Below are 24,319 nucleotides of genomic sequence, written 5' to 3'. Positions count from 1 at the left end.
CTAATCTGCCTTTCCCTGTTAAACATCTACCCATCTTTAGAAATTTCTCTTTCAAAGGTCTGTTTTGGAGTGTATCAAACAGATTTTCTAACCAGTGTGATCTTCATACCATGGCCATATCCACAAAAGGGCCCAACAAGATTGACGGCCCTGACAATCCAATTGCCGATCCTGAGAAAATCTGAGAATAAGGTCACTGCACTGGAAGAGAGACAGAAATCTGGAAAGAAAAATTAACCAAAATCTAACTGTATATTCTCAAAATCTCAGCATAATTTTTAGAGTTGATTTCAGGCAGTTCAGGGGACTTGCATCAGAATTTGCCGCCAGAAGTACTACACAAGGGCCCTGTTTGTTTTGGAGTTTGAGAATTGATTGCGAGTCCAAAACTGATTATTGGACTCAAAATTACGAAACGGCGCAGCACATAAACTAGCCCGTTAACCCAAATCTATGTTACATGAATTCTTCTAAATGGGCGATGTACCCATGCTAGAGATGTGTCGGATTTCAGATTTCGATACTTTGGATCCACTGTGACACTTCTAGATCTCTGTTACTTAACTCAACTCAACTAAGCCTTTGTCCCAAACTAGTTGGGGTCGGCAAATGAATCATTTAGAAAAATTTCATGGCGAAGGTGAAAGGATCTACCCGGCTCAAATTGACTAAGTCTAATCTCGACACTAGTTGGGTTTGTCTACATGGATCACTTTCTTTCATTCTCTCCTATCCAAGGTAATGTTCTCTGTTATGTTCTTAGCCCTCTGTTAACTAATTTTTTTTCTTTCTAAATACTACTATAACAAATTTACAATTATCATATGTTTTGATTAGGGAAATGACATCAATACTCACATGTTTTAATAAGAGGCGCTCAAGTCTCTCGTCTTTTAGTATTTTAAGGGCTGTCAGAAGTATATTACAGTTTTCAAAAGCTCTTTCAAGCCCTTTCAATACTAAAAAGACAAGAGACTTGAGCGCCTCTTATTAAAACATGTGAGTGTTGATATCATTTCCCTTTTGAGTATTATCAGTTCTTATAGTAAATGTTCATAAATAAAATATTATAACTACTTCACCAACAAAAATTCCTAATATCCATTATAACCATATTATCATATAAAATAAATACAATTAGAATTGATTAAAATAGATTGTTGAATGCACGAATCGTTTTTTTTTTTTTTTAATGTTAGCCGAATCTGACACTCAATACCCATATCAAATTCCAACACTCGTACTAGTACTCATGCAACATAGACCCAAATTGAAGAAAATTATTCAGATTCTGTTGGGTTCTTATTGTTTAGGAAGTGTCAAAAAACAACATTAAGCAAACAAAAAGTGCGTAGAAGTAGCTTCATGCCATGGCAAACCAAAATATAGTTTCAAGGAGTCAGGTGGTTAAGCCTTCCAAACTACTAAAATTACTGGCATTTGATTACAGTTAAAGTGTAGGTTCTTTACCAATCTTCAAACCCTAACCCCAAACCTCGTGCGACATGCTTAATCAGAACCACAGAGGTAAAGGGGAAAATTAGTGCTGATTACAATACACACTCAACCAAAATTGGAGTCCCTACCAATGGTGATACAAAGATCTATGTGACAATACACAAACATTTGCTTACTAACATTAGGGCAATAAGTTGTTGTTCCTACTTACATCATCTGCTGATGAAGCTCTGCAGCCTGCTGAGCAAGCTCGACAACCATCGCCTCATCGAAGAACTTATTAATGCTTACGTCCTCGCTCATACCCTGCAAACAACCAAACAACACAGCTATAATAATTTACGATTCGCTATTATCTTATTGAGAAACTGGGAGGCATAGTTTTAAATTTAGGCCGAAATCATTTTGGGTTTCGGCCAAAGCCCGAAACAAAATACAAATTGAACCGGATTTTTATAGGATTTCACCAGAATTCCAAATTTTCACTGAAATTTCAACAAAAGTTGCCAAAATAAACCTTATTTACAAAATTTCCACCGAAATGTTAAATATTTTCACCGAAATTGCCGAAATTTCCACCCAAATTTTAGACATTTCCAAAGAAAAGTTAAAAATACAGAAAATTGTAACCTAATTTTAAATAATTTCGGCCGAAATTTTTACTGAAACCGAAATTTAAGATGAGAGGTTAATCAAACCAAAACAGGGAAGTGAAATTTAAGATGCTTGCCCTGAGAAAATGAGACAATGATCATTGTTTCCAAGCAAGCTCATACCTTTCGACGTCTTGTTTTCACCATGAATTCGCGAGCAAGGTGCTGGATTGGTGCAGGTTCTAGAGGCCGGAGAACTATGCTTTTGTCTAGTGGATCCCCAGGAACGATAGCCCAGTGATCGAATACTGAGAGGCAAAATGCCTGCCCCTGAGTACAATATCTCAAGTCTGTCTCAAAACCAAATGATTCTATCACTGGCAAAAACGCCTGCAAATTCAAAGGAAGAGATATCAGAAATTTGAATAACATGCATGCATGGAAGAGTAGCTGACAATGATTCACATAGCTGCTGTGTATGTATGTATGTGCATACATGAATTATCATAATATTTCCAATCCATTTACCACGAATCTTAACATTTCCAATCAATTTATCAGAAGAGATGTATTTATTGAATGTAAAATAATAGAGACATGATGGGCATAGCCGATATGTTCGGATTCTTCTTCATTAAAAAAAGGCAAAAAACTACAAAATACCAAACTATTTAGATAGTAAAATTAAAATGACATGGATTAAAAAAACCATGTTCATAATGATTTAAAAGAGTGAGAAGGATGGGTTTTGGTGCTTTGTCTTTAGGACTGAAGATTATGGTGGAATAGTATGGATTGTGGAGTGATGGAGGCAAAAAAAAACAGGAAATCCAAGACTAGAGATGCCGTGTGTCCGTGTGTCCGTGTGTGTGTGTGTGTGTGTGTGTGTGTGTGTGTGTGTGTGAGAGAGAGAGAGAGAGAGAGAGAGAGAGAGAGAGAGAGAGAGAGAGAGAGAGAGGTGGGGAGGGGGGGGGGGGCGCTATGATTTGATATAAAGATGAATCTTCAGGAAGCTAATGGTCCAAAATGACTATCAATCACCATGGACTATATTACCCATGCAATGCATGAAATTAGTTTCACTGTAAAGGTAACTTAAAAAACAGCAGGGACATATCTGTAACTTCCTATCATATAATTTCGTCAATGAAAGTTTCCGCACACCTTAACAGTATAGGCGGGGGTCCCTGGCCTTGATCCATCAAATGTTACATGCCCACGTCTACGAGATAACACGCTGTATATTGCAGAGAGACAGTCTATGGGTGTTTGAATCTGAAACACCACAAAGAAATATGTTAGGCACAGAACCAAACATAACATAAAAACAAACAAACAGTGTGTCCTTTTTTTGTTTCGTGCAGAATCGTGAAATATTACCTCTACATAGTATACAGGTTCCATAAGCCTTGGGGTTGCCATGAGGAAAGCAGAATAAGCAACCCTTCGAGCTGTAGGAATAATCTGACCACCACCTCGATGCAAGGGCTCTGAAGCAATCGTAGCATCAAGAATTTTGAACTTTACATTTCTGATGGGTTCATCACAGAGAGGTCCTTCTCGGGCACCCCATTGGAACCTTTGCAGGAAAAAAAAGGAATTTAGATACCAAATCAGTAAAAATTGCCTGAAAATTGAAAGATGTGATTCGTTTTTTACCCCTGAACAATGGAATCTTTGACGGCATTGAGCAAGTTTTTGTCGACTTCACTTGGAAGGGTATCATCTAACAGAATGTTTGGTCCCTAACATAATACCAACAGCATAGTTTAGTAATGGTAAAATTAGAATGTCTATGAAAGTATCTATAAGCTTTTATAAAACTTGTGTGGTTCTCTGGCATGCAATCAAAAGAATTAAATAGATCGCAAACTAAGGAAATCAAATGCATGAGAAAAGCTTATGTAACAAGGATTACTTTTAATTTCTTTTCCACTCTATATTTTTCAAGAAAAGCTCATGAACAAGCCCATAGCAAGCATTATTCAGGAGACAAGTTGGACCAAGATCCAGAAGTATGCCCCAAGGAGACAAGACATCATGATAACATAAACAGTGAACCCTATAGGCTCCATTCATCATGAAAGTTGGCAGGCTGGATGATTAGATCCATGATGATTTTTAATAATTTTTATTCAATTTTGGGAAAATTTAAGGATGGTTAAGACTATGGAGGAAGAATGTAAATAGTTTTGTGGAAATTTTCCAATAAAAAGCTTCTATGATCTAAAACAGGTGACTTTGGCAATTTAAGATGGTCTTAGATGTTAGGGAAGTTTAAATAGTTTGGAAAGTTCCAAATAGAGAACTAATTCATTTAGCAGCAGCATATATTTTATGTTGACCTGCTCTACAATAAAAAATCGACTTTATGTTGATTAACCTAAGGGCCGAAACTGATCCTATACAACGGTTACCTATTAAACAAGGGTTTAAGGCATTTTGGGCCTTTATGTATAAAGTCTCAATGTACTTTTGAGGAGTTTAATGAAAAGTCACCAATTTTCCCTATCAGATTTTGGATTTTACCCCATCTTTCGATCAAATTTATTGCCTTATCTCTCTCTAAGACTCTAATATTGTTTATATCTATTAGATTGTCTGATTGTCCAATACCCTAGCGATTTTTTTACTTCTGGCGAATTCCTACATTGTACTGGCATCACTTAATATGGCTTCATAGATTCTATAGATGTAATGCTAACATCAATAGTGCCCCTTACAGGCTCCATTCACCACGAAAGCTGGCATGCTGGATCATTATGATCAATGATGATTTTTAATAATTTTTATTTAACTTTTGGTAAATTCAATCATGGTGAGGCTTTAAGGGAAGAACATGAATAGCTTTGGAGGAAGAACTTTGAATCTTTCCAATCTGGAAAGTTTCTAAGATCTGAAATAGGCATCTTTCGAAATTTATGATAGGCTTAGAGGTTAGGAAAGTTTTGAAAGTTAATTTAGAGATATTTAAATAGTTTTGGAAAGTTTTAAAAAATGTTTTTTAGGGCACTTTATGTTGACCTTCTCTAAAATAAAAAAATAGGCATTATTTAGGTTGATATATGAGTTCCAATTGATCTTGTTGTAACGGTTACCTATTAAAACAGGGTTTAAGTCTCTACGATGTTTTGGGCATATAGATATAAAATTTTGATGGACTTTTGAGGAGGTTAGAGAATAGTAACTAATTTTGCCTATTAGCTATTGGGTTTTACCCCATCTACATCATGTTTTGATCAAATTCATTGCCTTCATATCTCTCGAGCATTGTCTGTATATAGGAAGCATTTCACTTTTGGTGGATTCCAAGCAGTTTAATTCCATCACTTTATATGGTTCCATTTAGGTTCTTTTCTGAAAGGGGTTTCATATAAGCTCTATTGTCTTTACGATTAACTATATGCATTATTTGCACCATATGCTTTTCTAATATAGAACAAATAACCTATCTTTCAATTTAGCAAACAGCTATGCTAATATGTTTCCATTCATGTCCTCAGCAGCATGAGTTTGACACCTGTACATGTCGAATACCGACAGATGCATCCAAATTGGAGTTGCAATCAGCAGAAATAAACATGCTAAATTTCACTCAGAAATTTAATTGCCTTGAGAATATAGCACAAAGCAAAGGGGAAAATGCTTGAGTTACACAATTTGCACAATCAAACTAACTTGTAACAGTCCCAAGTTTTCCTCTGTATTACAAGATGTCGATCTTTACCTGCTTATCAGGCCCAAATGCCCATATGGACCGTGCCGCAAGCAAATCCCATTCATATTTGCTTTGGAAGAAATCACCAAGTTTCTTTCGAGGCCAATCAATGCTTACAACACCATTCTCAATATCCTCTGCTAGTCCCTTTTCCAAAGGCTCTGCAAGCTGGTGCAAATTAATAAAAAAAAAAACAAAAACTAGGTGATTATATCCCACAAATAAAGTCACACAAAACTATTGCTAACCACTAGAGGAAATGAAAACATATGGACCATTTTGGGGCACATTATGGATCATACCATAGTTATTTTATTTTTTTTGTTGGGTGTTTCTGCAAAGCATTTCATTGACGAGGTCTCCACGACTGTTTCACAAAATGTAACAACTGGATCTGCCACCTACAATGAAGACAATGTATTATATCAGACTTTTAATGTGAGTCCATATCCTAAATCCTAGACACTTAAAATGAAAAGGGATGAAGAATACCTTAACTTCCACTTCAGAATACAGTTCTCTAAGGTCCTTCATAATAGAATCTAAATATATCTCCCCGGTCCCTAAAATTGTGTGTTCCCCCGACTCTTCGACTTTAGTAATGGCCAGAGGGTAGCTCTTACTGATCTTCCGAAGGCCTTCTACCATTTTTGGTAACTCACTCGGATTCAATGGTTCCGTTGCTGTTTTAACAACAGGGAGAGTATTGAAGCGAAGAGGAGAAAAAATGTACACCTCCTCATCTAAATCCACAGGACAAAGTGTTGCGGTCTTCATAATTGAGGCATCCACACCTTCAATGAGAACCCAAGAGCCAGCTGGCGCCATACTAATAGGGATCCGGTAGCGAGCTTGATAAACCCACAATTTTGTTACCTCTTTCACAGTCATGTCCTCTTCATCGTCCGGCGAATAACCTTCTCCCAGTACACGTACGGTCTGACCCGTCTGAATTGTACCACTATAAACTCTACCAAAAGCATCAAAGACACTACAATCCGCCTTAGGATAAAGTTTGGTCACATTAACCATGAGAGGACCAAAAGGGTCACAATTTTTCATTGTCTCAACAATTGATGTATCTTGAGGCCCGGTGTATGTGTGCTCTACCTTCTTAATTGCCGCTTGTTTGGCAGAAGGGATATGCTCGACTAGCATATCGGTGAATCCCGTGGCAGATCCAAAAACAGCACTGCAAGCCAACCTCAACAATGGTCTGACATTCAATCTATATGCGGCATTGCTAAGCGTGACACCGAGTTCTGCGAGAGTGGCCTCCACACTCTTTTTATGTTCTCCAATAACCTGACTGTAAATTTTGTATAAAGGTTCGAGAACAAATTGAACAAATGATCTTTCACCTCCTCCCATAGGGGGCTTCTTTTTTAATACTCTTTCATCGGGATGATAGTACATGTCTCCCCAAAGGCGTTTCGCAAACTTACTGGCATCAAATGGGATACCATGGAGCTTAACATAGAGTTTGGCAAATGATTGGAGGGTGAAAGACCACCCCGCATTGGCGCTAGCAAAACAAACATTTCCAGCTGCTGGATCAATGGTTTGGATGCCTCCAGCCGTGGTAGAGAAGGAAGATATTAGGTCATTGATAACTTCTATTGTATGGCGTAACTTGTGGTAAGCATCAGCCGGTGGCAGTTTGAGTTCGGTTATAAGTCTGTCAACCTTGAAAATGAAACAAGAGAATTTTATGTTGTTTATGGAGACATACCACTTTATCAGATAATTAAAAAAAAGGTGCTTAAATGAAGGATATGGGTACAAGCGAAAGTGATGTGTTACCTTGTTGATAACAACTACAATAGGGAGCCTTTCTTGGATTGCATGGCGTATGGCCCTCTCGGTATTAACCTGTTCATGAAAATATTAGCAGAAGCGTCATATTAAGCATTAATAATAATAAAAAATCAAATAAATTCTGTATGAACAAGTATGATCATAATTAATATACAAAATTACAAAGAAAATTAGTCACATCAGAAGCACAGGGATTTTTTTTTTTTGAATGATAAAGCATTTTATTAAGAGCGAAAAAAGAGGAAGCCCTGTGACCCAGATGGTCGGTACAAGGAGATTACAACTGATAAGAAGGAAATCAATAAATCATAGCCCTCAAGGAGGAAGAAAATCAAAATGCTCTATTTGCTCTCTAGCTACACCTTCCCTTGCTAAACAGTCGCCTTCCTCTCTTTTTTAAGTTAACTTTATTAATTCTCAGCTGAAATTACAGCTAGATCCAGTAGCTAATCTCGGCTTCTGAAATAGTCAACCTTCTAACATGTTGGAAGGAGATAGAAGAATCCACCAACCGCTCCTGAATCTCGTCTATCCAATGAGCAAATCTCGAGGGGTGAAGGTGACTTCTCTTCAACCATCTGATGACATTGAGAGAATCTCCCTCCACATCAATAGCATGGTTTAGTCCATATCGACACCAGAATTCTGAAACTAAGGGGTGGCCCATTTTTCTGCTGACATGATGGCATGTACATGATGTTTGTGCAGCTGTTTTTCTTGTTTCCAACATCGAGGAGTTCTGAAACACTTGGATTCAACAAAGGCATAGAACATAGTTAATAGATTCAATGAAACCCCCAACAAACACTAGATTAGCAACTTTGGGCTATTTCTCATGAAACTTCACAATAAGAGGATCATTCAAAATGGGTGGAGTACCCAACTCAACAGGATACAATAAAGATATGGCGGATGGAAACAGCTGATCCATATCCTCATCTCTTTTTTACGAATGGCGAAGCTTTATTGATAGAAAGCAAAGAGCCCATCAACCGAGCTGGTCAAGGACCGCACTCAAAAAAACAACCAAAGAACAACAGGCCCCTCGAGGGGTAAAGTGATTAAACATGGCCATAGCATCTCTCTCCACCCCAAGACCTCCTCAATGACAACAACAAACCTCCACATGAAAAATTTCCCGTCCTTTACCCAACAAATAACGTTAAGCGGGTCACTCTCTGCCACTAGAGAGCAGAAATGTGACGTGACACAAGTCAGATTCTTTTCAAGAGCACCTGACTTCCACCTCGATAGAGTCGGCCACCCAGTAGGCCTCAAAAAAGCCAAGCTCACGGTGCTATCCTCGGTTTCAAAGGAGGCCTCCAATGCCAACGTTACCCAGGTTCCCTAAGCTTCAGCCATCAAAGTTAAGCTTCACAAACCCAAGTTCAGGAAGAGTTCATCAAGGGGATAGGCTATCATTGTGAAGTGCATTTAAGCGGATTACATCCCAAGAGAAGCAAATAATCAACTTCGAAAGACCATTAAAATTAAGAAATACAGCTGCTCACCGAACAATTGACGAGAATATTTGCTATTAAAGATAGTGTGCCCCACTCCAAGAAATCTTGAAGATCCAACGATTCCTCTCATTCCACACCAATCAAGGCATAACAAGGAGATTAAGACTCCAAAGAGATCTCATCTCCCCATACTGGGCCAACGAGAAAAATTCCAAACCACAAACAAATACACAACATGGCTCGCCATAAACCAATCTACCACCAAGAGGTAAACATGAAAAAGTCCAAATCACACTGACAAAATTACAATGAATGAATAAATGGTCAACCGTCTTCCCCGCCACACCACGCATATTGCAGCTATTGATGACAACCTGCCTCTAATTATGCAAATAATCGATTGTAAGAATCTTATCCAAACAGGCGCCCCAACAAAAAGTACAAACATGCTTTGGGAGTATGGGGAATCCAAGCTCTCCTAGCATAAGAGGAGGCAGAAGGCGACTAATTGCCTAAAAATGACATGACCTACCAGAGCTCCACGTCCACATGCGTTCATCCTCTCCTTGTTTTCTAATGAAGATGATTCCAAACTACCAATGAAGATGGCCAAATGTCGACCTCCCAATCAAAAAAAAATTCAACGGAATGAAATTCTTGACTCCTAGCAGCCATAGACCTCGCCAATGCTCATCCCGTGATCAAATGCAACTAAATAGATAGCGAAAATCATCCTTCGGGGGGACAAACGCCAGACCATAGATCATGAGGCGCACACCATAACCCACTATAAAGTTAATAACAAACTGAAATGAATCCCTGTATGGCTATATCTCGTGTCTCTTCAATCTGTTACTGCTCTGATATTGTATCCTCATTTTTGGAATGTTTTTGACGCTATTGATTTGGTTCCTATTCATTCATATATAGAAAAAAGAAAGGTGATCTTTTTGCATATATGCTTCTTTATCCTAATTATATTCCTCTTCATAAATGACATGAGAATCCTAAGCTAGAAAGAGGAGTTGTTGATTTGTCGCATGAGAGAGATTTGTGTGCTGTCAAAATCCAAACTATGTTTGGTTTAACCTAGACTAACATTTTGTTAGAAGTCATCATCCATATCTCATACGCACATATCGGATCCTTGCCATATCCATACCGTATCGGATCCTTGCCACATCCATAACTTATGATTTTGGAACTTGGAGGATCCCCGAACAATTGCAAACCTACATCCGCATCAAATACTATTAACATAGGAAAAGACAATTGCAAACCTGAACAGTGAAACAACCCACAACCTAGGCCACTATGGCCTAAACTAGTAATGCATGGCACCCCTATTGCATGGACATATACAAGTTTTGGAACCCAACATGCATACAAAACATCCAACTCAAGAAACCATGAAAAATAGGATCCATAGAGTTAGCATCATATTTTGATTAATTTAAAATTTCAATTTATGTATGTTGAAGACAATGAAGTTACATCTATTGTTAATTGATAGTGCCCGAAACTTAGGTCACTTAAGTTCTCTTTATGTGTAGTTAGGGCCCATCATTGGATGGCCATAAGGACATTATTGTAACCGTGTTTTAGTGGTGCATTATATAAGCATTGGGATCATGGAGTCGAGACCTAACTCAGCCACGGATTTTTTTATCTCCTTCCCCTCTCTACTACTCTTGTCTTGTCGTCTCATCTTCTTCCTTCCTTTCTTCCTTTTCTTCTTACGTTATCTTCTTCTCTATATTGATGAGGGTAGACTCACAACATTCACATGATACCAGAGCAGGAGTTGATCCCTTGTGCATCTTCAAAACCCTTGTACAAAACCCAATCTGAAACCCAATTTCAATAAAGCTTCATCATCATTTAAAAAAGAAAAATTGTATAACAGTCAATGCCAAGGTATTATTCTATCTACTATTGTTAAATTATCAACCAATTGTGCAAGGAGCAAATAGGAAAATTGGTTATTTCTTCCTCCTGTTAAGCATATTTAACATATTTAAATATTCTTCCTCCATTCAAAAAATATATATTCTTCCTTCTAGAGAAATGGTCTTCTCCTTCTTCCTTCCTTTGCCCTAAACATAATTGACCTTTGCATCTTGTACATAAGATGCCTATTCCAATTTTCTGTAGAGTCGGTGTCTAACACATTAGGAAGTAAAATCTTTAGTCATATTCATGGATTTTGATGAAAGACCTACTTCCATCACTTAGTTGAACTAGGTTGTCCTCCTCCAACTTCCCATATGCTGGTCTAAGATACGCTCCCAATTGGATAGGGTGTCATGGCAATGGCGAAAAGATTTTTAGGTGTCTCACACTCCCCACCATGTCTTATTTCAGTCCCGAGTTTCATCATGCATAGCTTAAAGGTATGTTCCGTGATTAAATGATCAGCTGATACATGCCTGGTATTTCTGTATTCTGCTTCCTTTAATGAGTCACTTGAGTATTTTGTCTTCCATCCTCCATCGGTGCATGACTGCATGAGACAAAGGACTTAATGTGCCAACGGAAAACCAATATTAAACAATATATAACAGCTCAAAGACAAACTAGGGGAAACCAAGAAAAAGGAACTTTAGACTTTCCCCAGGGATGAAACAACTGAGCTTTGGCAATGATTCATACGAATACTACCATCCAGTGAGCTTTAACATGTTTTCCTCTACAGAACCCACCTACTATTTCACTGTCACCCTGTTAGAACGGGAAGTTACCCTGAGCATCCCTTTCCCTTGTATGCGGTCTCAACATAACACAGATTCCACTAACAACTGCCATTGATATTAACTGAACATCACTCCAATACTTGCCCATCCTTTTATTATTGGTTCGTTAGGATGGGTCCACAGGCATTTGGCTCATTTAGTGGTTAAAATTGTCGAAATTTGCAAAAGGGAAGGGGATTCTATTTTTTTCCATATTCCAAAGAAGGGGCACAGAAAGAGTGTTTACTAGTTGGTCTCTCTCTCTCTCTCTCTCTCTCTCTCTCTCTCTCTCTCTCTCTCTCTCTCTCTCTCTCTCTCTCTCTCTCTCTCAATAACTAACTCGAAGTTGTGAAACAAAGCACCATCCAATTGACCTTCATTCTAACCTGACTTTCTCATCTCTGAGAAACTAGTTTGAAATTTCATTGAAGGTTATATCCCTAATTACCAACATTTCTTGTCCCTCAACTTGCCATTCCAACCAACCATCAAGTTATAATCTGCCCAGTACATATTTGTTTCCACGACCCATTCCCACATCCAATCACGCCCATGCCCATTTACCCCGGGCCAATATGTGGCATTGAACACCACATCTTCCCTTCAGTTAGGTACGCCTTATTTGGCGATGCTTCTAATTGTTACCCGTCCGTTGTTCCTTTTAATATTAGCATACGGAATTGTGTTGAATCTGAGTCATCCATTGGATACCAGCATGATGTTATATGGCCAATATCAGCCAAACAAAGTCATGTTCTTGTAAAAATACACTAAAGCATCTGAAAAAGTGGGCAATGTAGAGAGTCTTTGTTTATAAAAACCAGGCAGCAATATAATAACATGCCACCCACGTGTGACGGGAATCATAAACCAATTAAAGTAAAACAGATGTGCAAGTAAATATGTGTGTGTGTGTGTGTGATTGTATTCACAGGGGGGAAGGAAGAGAATAACCATACCATTACTCCTTCTGCAGCATCTACGATCAACACAGCACCATCAGCAAGCCTGAGAGCAGCAGTCATCTCATCAGAGAAATTGACATGACCAGGAGTGTCCATAACATTACAGAGATATGACTTGGCATTGCTATCTTCTAGAACAAGAGACATTGGAACTGCCTTGATCGAAATCCTCCTCTCTTGCTCGTCGATCCTTGTATCCGTGTACCTCATGTGCTTTTCGCTATCAGAATCAAATGTGGAGATGTGGTGGGTCTGCTCAACAAGCATGTCCATGAAAAGTGTCTTCCCATGCTGGAGGTGCCCAACCAATGCGACATTGCGAACAAGCGAGGGGTTCGACATGAGACCCAGAAGGAATTGGGTCGAGACATAAGTTGATGAATCCTTCACACCCAATTCAAACTTAATGTTTCGGACCGGTTTAATGATTGGCTGCTCGAGGGGTTGTTCATCTTCATCCATGACAAGGGCTTCCACGTCCTCGCCGTATACCTCTTCAGCGGTAGGATAGTACTTCTTGTCCTCGGCGAGAACAATCTGATTATCCATGTCAACGTCGTTGGAGGCAGTTAACCATCCATTGGAAGCAGCAGCGGCCCCACCCTCATCATCGGAGGCCGGTGCCTCTTCATCGAGCTGCTTGACAGGACCATCTTCATCATCTTCTTCTTCGTCCCCGTCAGAATCATGATCAGAATCAATGTCTGGCCCAATATAGTTCCCGAATTCATCATACATACTGTCATCCATTGTGGTAGATTTAAGCCTGAACAGCCGGTATTAGTGAGAAATCCTTGAAAAAAACGCCACGATTGAAATTTATCTACTGAAAGAGAGCTTTGTAGAAAAACTACCAAAATCAGTTCGAGGCCAGTGAAAATTACAAAAAAGAAAAGAAAAAGGAACAGTAATAAATGAGCAGACAAAATTTCATCAAAGTAAGAAGAAGATAAAATCCAGTGAGGGTGAATATCGGGGGATAACCTTTTTCAATGTACTTCAGAATAATCTACTTAACCTGTATTGGTGTAGCCTCGAATTAATTTATGTTGTTCCAATGTGCGAGGTGAACTTATGGGGTATTTGATTTCCAGCGTTACATGACAACATATCATATCATAAGAGAAAAATGAAGTAGATTTGTAAACAAGAAAATGGAGTTCACTCCAAATGGTAGCAACAGGCCTGCGGATCTTCCAACAATTTATTCATGCATCTTATTATTCCGAAGACACAAAACCAATGGCAGAGTGCAAATAAATGCTAAATAAACTCAGGGCTAATGATAGAGTCTAGGAACGATGTGCGATCAGATATGAGTAGAAGAGAGGGTTCACCTCACTCGTAGTAAATTCCACGGTCGAGGTAAACAAATCGCAGTTGATAATAAGAAGACATTAACAAAAACCTTCCGATCGAGATAGAGAGATACAGTTTCAAAGAGGAAGAGGCCCACAAAAACCAATAATTATCAATAGATACAAAAAAAAATATACATATGTCATGAATAGGAACAGAGGTTGAGCACCGGATATGCCATTCATTCTCTTAAAAAACCCAATAATTATAAAATTACAGAAATTAATTGAGCTTCCTGATATATTCTCCAAAAATGTGTTGTCTATATCAGTTCATTTAATCCCTTTTTTTATTTTGGCTGCTTATATGCACTGGGATCAATATTTTCGGTTGTTGATGAATGTGTACATAACTGCCGTAACTAACACAAATAAACAAAATAAAAGAAAGAAGGGGAGAGGTTGACTCAAGGCAACCATAACTAAAGGTTCAATTCGAGAGGAACCGTGACTATCCTAAAAAAGTTTCCTTGGTTGCTGAATTCTCTCCATTTCCATTGTAAAACAACTACTTAAATACGAGGACAAAGGCAATTACACATCATCAATCCATTTGCCCACTTATAAAACACATCATCAACAACTAACACTCACTCCCCTAAAACACATGAGCCATAACCACATAATAACTCCATTATAACTAACCCCATTTACACCATAATGACATGAACATATCAGGATGGAAAATCATCAATAACAGCCCGAGCTCTGAAAGTCAGTTTCCTCTAGAAATCTTACTGTTGGAGTGGAGTTTTCTAAATATCCTGTCCCTACAATAGATTTCTCTAGAAAACCCGCCTCGGAAATGGATTCCTCAGAAAACCTTGTTTCCAATGAAAAGGGTTTTTCTGTAAAATTTTAAACTCTTGGAGAGTTTCTACAAAGGGTGATCAGGTTGGAAACTTGAAGTGGAGAATGTTATGTGCCTAATTGACCGTAACACAAATAAGCAAAGAAAGGCAAATAAAAGAGGGGAGAGAGGTTACTCGAGGCAACTGGACCTTCTAACAGTTCAATTCGAGAGGAACTATAACTCTCCCAAACAATGTTTCTTTCTTGATTGTAAACTTCTCTATATTTTCATTAAGATACAACTTATTAAATACAATCACAAAGGGATGCCACATCCACTACCCTATTAACCCACTTACATGACACCAAAATCAATAAATAACACCTATAACCCTAAAACTAAGCTTGCAATTGCAAAATTTTGTTGGGTTTTACGGACCTGAAAATAAACATGGGTCGGGTCGGGTTAAAAAAAAAAAAAAAAAAAACCGAAACCCCGACTAGACTCTTATAGGGGTCTGCTATGATTTCTTAAATATCTCTTAAATATCATGCCACATAATTTTCAAAGTACATTGATATAATTGTTTTCAATTGAGGGTGGTCAGGTTTGTGATGTGAAAATTAGTTTTTGTTTTCTTAAATTTATGCTAAATTTAGAGGTTTTTGGTGTGAGGATTTGTTGTTGTCTACCATCTTTGAAATTAATCACTATAGTAATTAATCTAAGCATTAAAAACCCAACTCGACCGACCCAAGTTGCAACCCTAATTTCAACTACCATATAAACACCTAATAATATGCACATATCAGAGCAGCAGAAAGCTTTGGTATTTTTGAAAGACGATGGAGAACACATAGTAATAGAGAAGAGAAGGCTACTAAGCATCTCATGGGGTTCTTTATTCTCTCTTCTTCTTGTGCACCTGCAAAACCCTAATCACTGTCGATTCTCAAAAAAAAAAAAAAACCCTAATCTAATCACTGTTTCTATCAAGAAAGAAGGAAATGCAAAAGATGAATAAAAAAAAAAATAGGCTACTGATATCGCATGACCATGTTTGGATTTCCAGAAAAAACCCACTTCAGAGACTAGATATGCAGGAAAGGGAAACATACTCTTACTGCAAAATAGCTATATGAGATGGTTCTTCGCGGCTGGGCGCGGAGGAAAAATATGTAGGGCTGATGTGATTTTTCTCTCAACAGTCACTACCAAGTGAAGAAAGAAATCGAGAAAACTCGGTTTTTTGGAAAACTACTAAAAACACCCGGACATCTTGTGTGCCGTTTGGATAGATGAATTTTATAATCCAGGATTGCAAAATCCAGCTAAAATTTTGATTTTATAAGCTAAGGGCACTTAGGGCACGTCTGTATCTGAGGATAAAATTCCGGAATTAAACTTCCCACTAGAAATAGGGAAAGTAGGACACCCCCCCCCCCCCCCCCCCCCCCCCCCCACCACACAACCACCCAGCTAGAGTTGTTATTTTCATATATCTCTATAATTTTCTTTTACCTGGATCCATACACAAAAGTTGGATTTTACAATCTGAGATTATAAAATCCAGATTTTAGCTTATGAAATTCAGATTTTAGCTTGTAAAATCCAAGATTATAAAATTCATGTATCCAAACCGTTTCTTAAAGCCTATATACAAGAAGGAATTTGCTAGCGTCCATTGCAAAAGGCATTTCATGAATGGTCTGTTGCATGTGATTCGTAGAGTTCGGATAAGTCTAGTCCATTTGGTCGGTTCGTCCAGGTGGTCTTCCCTTATCTTCCCTAATGTTCATAGTTCGGGTAGTCGATCCCTTTGGTCATTTGCTGGTACCTAATTCCCCTGCCGGTAGGCCGTTCCTCGTCTAGCGGTGGAACCTGGTCGGCAATGTTCTTGCCTCCATCATTAGCTCAGTAGTCCCCATTTCTAGTGTTTCAGTCACCTTTCAGTGGCCTACCCGAAGTGTGATTGAACAAGCATTCCTAAAACAAAATCAGCTCAAAGAAAAAGGTGGATGCACTCACATGCAACGCCTTTTGCAATGGGCGCTACCAAATCTCCAACAAGAATGCCCTAAAAATTTTCTTAATTATGAATATCATTGAGGATTGTTTGGATGCTCGGATTTAATAATCCAAGATTTTAATATCTAGGATTTTATAAGCTAGAACCTGGATTTTATAAGTTAAAACCTGGATTGTACATTTACAGGATTGGAAAATTCAGGTTTTAGCTTATAAAATTCCGGTTTTAGCTTATAACATAGGTTTTAGCCAGGATTTCACAATCATGAATTATAAAATCCTCGTATCCAAATAACTTTTAGGGGCTGTTTGGATACTTGGATTTTAGAATCCAGGTTTTAGTTTGGAAGCTTTGTAAAATTTTGAAATTTATAATCCATTATCCTGGATTTTAAGTAAGAAATCCATATTTTAGAAATCTCTCCCCCATCCAGAGATTTCTAAAACTTGGAAACACGGGACAATCTCCCACTCTCTTGTTCAACGATAAGATCAGCAAGAAATCAGAAAACATTCTCCTTCTCTCGTCTTCCATCGAGGATTTTGAGGAAATCCAAGATTTTAAAATGACGATCTCCTACTCTCTTGCTCGACGATAAGATCGGCAAGAAATCAGAAAACAGTCTCCTTCTCTGATCTTCCATCGAGGATTTTGAGGAAATCCAAGATTTTAAAATGACGATCTCCTACTCTCTTGCTCGACGATAAGATCGGCAAGAAATCAGAAAACAGTCTCCTTCTCTCGTCTTCCATCGAGGATTTTGAGGAAATCCAAGATTTTAAAATATCGATATCCAAACGGCCTCGTAATTTTTTGAGTGTTGCGCATGAGAGGTAGTTTTGCCATTCTCCATTTGGTTGCCAGTAAAATTTTTATCCAAGGGAGTTTTTAATCCAAACAGTAAAGTCAACGGGATTTGCTAGGTTTTTTTTCCCTACAATTTCTAAAATTCCCACCAAAATTTAGGGGTGTCATTACCAAATATGGGAAGAGAGGAGAGAGAGGGAAGAGATAGAAAGAGAGAGGACATCATTCCCTAGGAAAGAAAAAGAGGGGACGAGAAGTCCATGTCACCACAGAAGCAATCATTACAAGAGTGGGATTAAAGGAACTAAAAGCTCCCAAAAAAGAGGAAAAGACGGATAAAGAAAAGGCTATTTGTTGGGCAAATCTCAGTTCCACTCTTGGCTACCACATCATTATTCTTAATTTTTTCCCAAATTTATCCTTAATTTAAGATGAAGTTACTTTTGATTGGTGGAGCCACAACTCTGCCATTCATAGAGTAGAGCTCACTGTTTTACTCTAAATTTTGATGGATGATGTCCCATCAGCTCTTCTCAAGCCTACGCATCAGGTGGGCCGCCATTTTACTTCGTGTTTTGATGCGGCGACGATTTCCACCCAAGTCTACACATAGGCTCTGTTCACTTGCGTTCCCGGGAAAGCAAATCCCTGGAAACAGACTCCTTTTTGCTTGACAAGACCTTGACAAGACATAATTTTGGTGTTCACCTGCTTTCCTGAGAAATTAACAAGCCTGGGTGGAATATGTCAAATAATGACATGGAATTGCCAAAAATGACATGGAAATGTCTCTTTTCTCACTAGTGTAGGAAACCAAATCCCATTATTTTGGTCGGATTTGCTTTCCTGGGAAAACTAGTGATAAAAGGTGGGCAAGCAGTTTCTTGGGAAACATTTTCCTGCATAGTCCTAAACAGTTTCCCTGGATTTTTTTTCCTAATGCCACGTCAGAATCCCGGGAAATCTTTTCTTTTCCTTTCCCGGGAAAACAACTGAACATAGCCATAGGGTGATCGAGAATGTCTGCATGTTATTCCCACAGTATTGCTCTCAAATTGCCTAAAAAATTGTGTTAATCAGATGATCATGATATTTCAATTGGAAGTATAGTTAAAAATAATTAAGGCCACGTTTGGATACCTCATGTTTTCACTGAAACAATTGTAATAGATCATTACACGTGTCAGTGGGTCCACGCCAACTGAGATCCATGTAGGTCCTACCAACTGACGATCCGAACCAACCAAAGCTGGGGCCCACTATGTTAATAACAATAATTGTGCCACTATGGATCGTTAGAGATCCAAGGGTGGGCCATAGGATTTATTCGCTGTGGGATTACTTTGGGAACCAACGGCTATAAAAATACCAAAATCTTATTTTTTACCTCAAGACTTAAAAAGACCATGATTAGCTCCCAAAATTCAAAGGATCATCTGAAAACTCATTCACAAATTACACACACACACACAACAGATTTCAATGAATAAGAAATTAAACTCGTTACTGCATTAGATAATAGCAGTAAAAATGTGCTTCATGTCGGTAATAATACACACAAAAAAAAGTTGGGGAGAAAACCCTTCAGAGAGACAATGTTGCTTATTGTTGTTTCTTTCGCCTTGAAGCGGAGAGACCATCTTGATTGGAAGCTCTAATTATAAACAGAACTGTCTCAAGAAGCATAGCACAGACCAATCCAAAGGTTCCCCCAGCAACATTCTGCATTAGGCAAATATGAGTACACCCATACTTTAGTAAGAGCTTGAAGAAGAAATGGAACATTTGAATCATTTTGTTCATGTTTGACAATCATGGATTTTTTTTCATGTAATATTAGTTTACCTAGTGGTGAGAGGGAGGTAAGGAGAGTGGGGGAGGGAAAGAATTGAGAGGGCTTATTAGCGAGGAGATGGACCCAAGTGGCTCAAAACAAGGGAAACAAAAATCTATTTTGATTAAAGTTTTTCTTTCTTCTCACCCTCTTGTCACTCATACCCTCTCAATTCTCTCCCTCTCCCACCGTCCTTGGCCCTCTCCCACCATCCCACCACTGCATAAACTAAAATTTCATGGAAAATTTTTTCATGTCGTTGCCGAACACGGCCTTTATTTATTCCGAAGATATCTAGAAGAAACTACACAGAGATTGTAAAATCTATAGAACCATAGATAGAAATAACAAGAATACGAAGAAGAAGAAGAAGAGTGTTTGGAACGTACCATGACAGTACTATGATCGAATAGAGCTCTGAAAGTAGCATATCCTACCAAATACCCAGTGAACATCGTCACCACAACGTGTAGACCTGCACAAGTATAGTGCTTTCTTTGCCTTCAGTACATCCCGTGAGTAGTTCTCATTACACAGCAAGAGATTTAAAAGCCAAAACCACAGACATAATCATAAATGTAAAGTGAAAGAAAATTGGCAAAATAGAACGCATTCATAAAGATGAAGTGAATAGCAAGAACAAATATAGGACCCACAATTTACAGTAAAAGAAAAAATTACAGATCATCCTGCTAGTTGAAAATTGCAATTGTTCAGGAAACAGTATATGGGAAGTACTTGGAAATTGCAATTATTATCAGTGATGCGTTCATAATGTAGTTTCTGTTCTGTTTTATGTTCTTAGTATAACTTCTGTTTCTAGAAGACAGCTCGTCCTCGTGTAATTCGTACATTCAGTTGCATTGCAATTACCAGTTTTTTTTTAAAAGTACCTGTGAAGTAGATGAATGTGCATAGAGCACACACTGAAAATTACAACCAAAGAGTAAAATGTTACAAGACACTATACCATTAGGTTTCTGATCTGAGAGAATTGACCATATCAACCAAATTATATGAAAAGAAAACAGTGTGTTAACCCTCTCTTGTTTTCTATTTCAAAAAAATAATAATAATCTATTTCAAAAAAGAAAACAGTGTGTTAACATTAGAGTTGTAACAACTTCTGCAGTGTGTTGACAATTGCCCGTATTATTAAGTATTAGTGAAATGTATTAGGTCAGGTGTTGGAAGAAATGCTAAAATGGATAAATAACCACGGGAAAAGATAGTTCGCTGTATCCATGGAATTTCCTTCCATTTCCAAACACTTACAAATGATATAGTCAAACAAGTTAGACATTAATGCAGATACAAGTATCCATACAATACAATCTTACCAGGCAAATTGTTAAAAGCGTAGACAATACTATTAAAAAAACCTAAGCTTTATAACAGCATCCATATCAATTTTTGTATGATGTAAATCATGCTCTCACACAAAAATATTTCTCAATTACCAAAGAGTACAGCCCACAGAGAGTTGCTCCACTATTCAAGATGATCCAAACTCAAGTCTTAGCAATTGTGATCATTAGATGGATGTCAAAAAGGCTTCTCAACTTCTCTCCACGAAGGCATCCATAAAAGAATTCATCACACCGGACATGGTCGCAAACTGTTAATAAGGAAAATGGAATGCCTTTTGGGGAAGGAAATTTACATGTTCAACATGCACCTAGAGCATGGTAGAATCAGATTACTACGCCATCAGTCATTTGTTAAAAGATCTTCTTGAAATTGAAATGGAAATGCTCTGTACGAAGTGAATAAGAAATGGCAACGACAGAAGGAATCATATTATTGTAAAAAAAATTGCCCCTGACCACTTCCCTGCAATATGAAGAGTCAAACTATCCACATGTAAAGCAATAATCACATCCCAATTTCCCAGCCCCATTTGAATTCTTTTGTGTATCCTTGTGGCAATCCTGAAATTTCCCAGCCCCATTTGTATGATGTCAATTCATAATAATTCTTGAACATTTTATATAAAAAAATCATACTTGATTCATGATCAATTGTTCTACTTAGATTCAAAACCATTCCAATTTGAAAATAAAGGCCGACACCATTAAAAATAATCCGGCAAAGAGAATCGAGAGGAGTGAGTTTCCAATTCGAGAAAAAACAAATCGAAAGCAGCATGATTATATAGATACACATGCACACACAATCCAGATACAAAAAATAGATCCTTACCAAACCCTATCTGATCTTTATATGACGAGAAAGGTTCCACCATCTGCTTCCTTGGTTTGATATCTTTCACAAGCTCCTCGTACTCATTCCTCTCCACCAATTCTGTGAGCTTTATTAACCTCTTCTTCAGCTCTTGGCTCTGAAATATTGATCAAAACCACAAGAAATCAAATCTGCCATCCCAAACAGAAGCAGAGAAAACAAATTTGAAACAACAGAATTTTATTCTTTGATTGTGCGTGTTTACCTTTTCTCTAGCTTTAGGGCTAGAGAAAACAAAATCAGAGCCAGAGAATAGATGGAGGAGCTTAGGTCTGGCAGAAGAGGGGGTGTCGAACCAGAGACTCCTGAGGGATTTGTACGGAAGCAAATCCTGCGACATGAGATTCGAAGCGGTTTTTCGAAGCTCTTCGTTGACATCTTGATTCTCTGCTACAGAGAGAAGAAAGGAGCGAATAGTTTCGTTGTTTGCAACTATCAGGCCATAAAAATGTGAAACCTCGTCCTTGTTCATTCTCTTGTTTTTCCTTTTTGATCACCTGTTCAAGTGACTGGGCTTATTAGCTTTCTAGTTGTGCAGTGATGGTCGGCAATGAAACCATCTTAGCTCATTTTCTGGGTTGTCGCAACAACTCCATCTTGGCTTGGAGATTCCTACACCACAGTCATAATAGCACATTAATCTAGGCCCAATCCTGGCATGTTAAGCTTAAGGTTCAGTACAGGGCACAGGCCGAACCCATTTGCATGCATACACTTGAGCTACCCAAAGAAGCCTATTTGCACTTTTAGACGCCATAAGAAAATTCATATTGATCAGAGGATCATTGTTATCCGATTGTTGGCCTTCAAATGCATTGTTAAAATGTAAAAGCAAAATACTAGCCTTTAGCCACTGCACAAAACTTAAATTGATGAGAGGATCATCATTCTCCAAACTGTGGCCTTCAAATTCATTGTTAAAAGTTAAAACTTAAAGCAAGAGTAGATCGATGGTCTTGTAACGAAGGAGTTTGAGTTATTCTGGTGAGATTTTACATGGAATTAGGAATTCTATAAAGAAAGAAGCAGAACTAATAAAAATTAAAGGCCCTTGGCCTAATTTCAATTAAATGACAGAAATGAAAATGCCATTAAATAAGAATTCTTCAAGATAAACCCTAGTTTTCTTAATACATCCAGACAACCATATAAAAATGGCGTCGAGAATACCTCAATTCATAGATCCATGAATGCGAAAACAATAGAAAACAGCAGAGAAGGTAAAGAGATGTATGCCCTAATAGGTCATGAATGCAAAAAGGAAAATAGAAAATGAAGATTATATGTACTTAGGATCATTAAAAGCCGGATAAAATAGATCTGAAACTACAATTGAAGAGGAATCAATCACATCTATTAAACTCAAAACGATCAGAAAAAGAAAATTCCCCGTAGCTAAGACCCTAAAATTAGAGATAAATAGGTTTCTACTTACAATAGAGGAGAGAGATCGAATCAATCTTATCTACTACAGTAATTAATCACATTTACAAAACTAAATCGAGAGAATGAGACATACCTTGAAGAATCTGAAGATGAAATCATAAAATATGTAATTTGAAAGGGAATGATATCTCCACCCACTTTACCACCATTTCCACAATCTTTTGTTTGTAAAACTAAACAAAATGTTGTTTCCACCTCTTTTTGCTTGTGTTTTTTATAAGATAAAGTGATGGAGTGGGGTTGGAAATGGTGGGGACGTGGAGTGCAAATGTAACATTTTCTATTGCTAATGATCATGATTGGTACATAGATTCTTGGTGGCTAAATGAGAGAATGTTAGGACGAGGCCATGCAAAATGGTCATGAACACTTGCTGGAGTGAGTGGCTGAAGGCATTGGTGCTAATAGTGAAGTTGGGAGATGGTTGGGGGATAGGCACGATGTGGGATGATCTCCCCTTCTTCATCCCCTCTATAAATCGAACTCCTCGTCTCCCACACATACACACTTACATTGAGCTCACCGTTCAATTGGTTATCCAATCACGATTGGCGTCAATTTGTGAAAGCGAGGAGGAAGACCAAAACCATATTTATGATGTTTCAAGACTAGTTAAACTAAAGAATGCAAATGATTTTGTTGTTTGGGATTTAGGAGATTTCGGATTATACGTTCTATGAAGATGAATCTAATGAGAGTACTGTAATGTGCAATTACTGGTCTGTAAAAATAGAACAGTAATCAATTGATTGTCGCAGAAACTTATCGATGAGTTGAGTTATCTTAATGCTCTGTCTTTGAGACCGGTATCGCCCCCGCATACAACGAATCGTGGTGCAGTTAGGTCTTCTTACGTATGTCTCCAGGATTCAACAACTCCACTCCAGGAGGGTGTGCACTCACGCGACCTGGATGCCTAGCGAACATGCTTATGCAGTCTTTATTGTAGATGAAAAACGACCCAAATCTTGTAAACAGTAGGAAACAAACTGTAAATTGTTTGGTGATCCAAACCGTTCATTTGTCAGGCCCCCGAAATAGATAGGGTGTGCCCCTAAAAT

General features: G+C 38.1%; 2 protein-coding genes across 7 annotated transcripts; both read right to left on the bottom strand.

Annotated features, from left to right (window-relative positions):
• Positions 1 to 1,407: 1,407 nt before the first annotated feature.
• On the bottom strand, positions 1,408 to 16,239 carry LOC143881404 (110 kDa U5 small nuclear ribonucleoprotein component CLO-like). Of its 2 annotated transcripts, none has more exons than XM_077384450.1 (11): positions 16,023 to 16,239; positions 12,742 to 13,513; positions 7,573 to 7,641; positions 6,262 to 7,455; positions 6,072 to 6,170; positions 5,779 to 5,937; positions 3,711 to 3,796; positions 3,432 to 3,630; positions 3,216 to 3,326; positions 2,235 to 2,441; positions 1,408 to 1,764 (listed from the first exon to the last, which is right to left on the bottom strand). In XM_077384450.1, the coding sequence occupies exons 2-11, from the start codon at positions 13,495 to 13,497 to the stop codon at positions 1,666 to 1,668; spliced, it is 2,979 nt and encodes a 992-aa protein (XP_077240565.1). In that variant the 5' UTR covers positions 13,498 to 13,513; positions 16,023 to 16,239; the 3' UTR covers positions 1,408 to 1,665. The 2 variants fall into 2 exon arrangements, with proteins under 2 accessions (XP_077240565.1, XP_077240564.1); XM_077384449.1 differs by having other exon boundaries at positions 16,017 to 16,237.
• Positions 16,240 to 19,211: 2,972 nt separating this feature from the next.
• Positions 19,212 to 23,473, bottom strand: LOC143880789 (uncharacterized). 5 transcript variants are annotated; one of them, XM_077383769.1, is made up of 5 exons: positions 23,332 to 23,473; positions 22,018 to 22,424; positions 21,771 to 21,909; positions 19,958 to 20,043; positions 19,212 to 19,456 (listed from the first exon to the last, which is right to left on the bottom strand). In XM_077383769.1, the coding sequence occupies exons 2-5, from the start codon at positions 22,282 to 22,284 to the stop codon at positions 19,337 to 19,339; spliced, it is 612 nt and encodes a 203-aa protein (XP_077239884.1). In that variant the 5' UTR covers positions 22,285 to 22,424; positions 23,332 to 23,473; the 3' UTR covers positions 19,212 to 19,336. The 5 variants fall into 5 exon arrangements, with proteins under 5 accessions (XP_077239884.1, XP_077239882.1, XP_077239883.1 ...); XM_077383767.1 differs by having other exon boundaries at positions 22,018 to 22,665; positions 23,332 to 23,471; XM_077383768.1 differs by having other exon boundaries at positions 22,018 to 22,465; positions 23,332 to 23,471.
• Between the last annotated feature and the right edge of the window lie 846 nt (positions 23,474 to 24,319).

The sequence above is a fragment of the Tasmannia lanceolata genome, unplaced genomic scaffold, assembly GCF_043159265.1.
Source record: "Tasmannia lanceolata isolate RefF3 unplaced genomic scaffold, GAP_Taslan_0.1 ptg000007l, whole genome shotgun sequence".
In the NCBI taxonomy this organism is placed as follows: domain Eukaryota; kingdom Viridiplantae; phylum Streptophyta; class Magnoliopsida; order Canellales; family Winteraceae; genus Tasmannia; species Tasmannia lanceolata.
The sequence above is the reverse complement of the archived record's forward strand: the minus strand, read 5'-3'. Positions and strand labels throughout refer to the sequence as shown.

Coding starts and splice junctions, on each gene's coding strand:
- LOC143881404 (XM_077384450.1), bottom strand. CDS start 13,497: ATGGATGACAGTATGTATGATGAATTCGGGAACTATATTGGGCCAGAC. Junction 5,938..6,071: donor AAAAAAATAAAATAACTATG/GTATGATCCATA, acceptor AATTTGCACCAG/CTTGCAGAGCCTTTGGAAAA. Junction 3,327..3,431: donor AACCTGTATACTATGTAGAG/GTAATATTTCAC, acceptor GTGGTGTTTCAG/ATTCAAACACCCATAGACTG.
- LOC143880789 (XM_077383769.1), bottom strand. CDS start 22,284: ATGAACAAGGACGAGGTTTCACATTTTTATGGCCTGATAGTTGCAAAC. Junction 20,044..21,770: donor TAAAGATCAGATAGGGTTTG/GTAAGGATCTAT, acceptor ATACTTGTGCAG/GTCTACACGTTGTGGTGACG. Junction 19,457..19,957: donor TCGATCATAGTACTGTCATG/GTACGTTCCAAA, acceptor TGCCTAATGCAG/AATGTTGCTGGGGGAACCTT.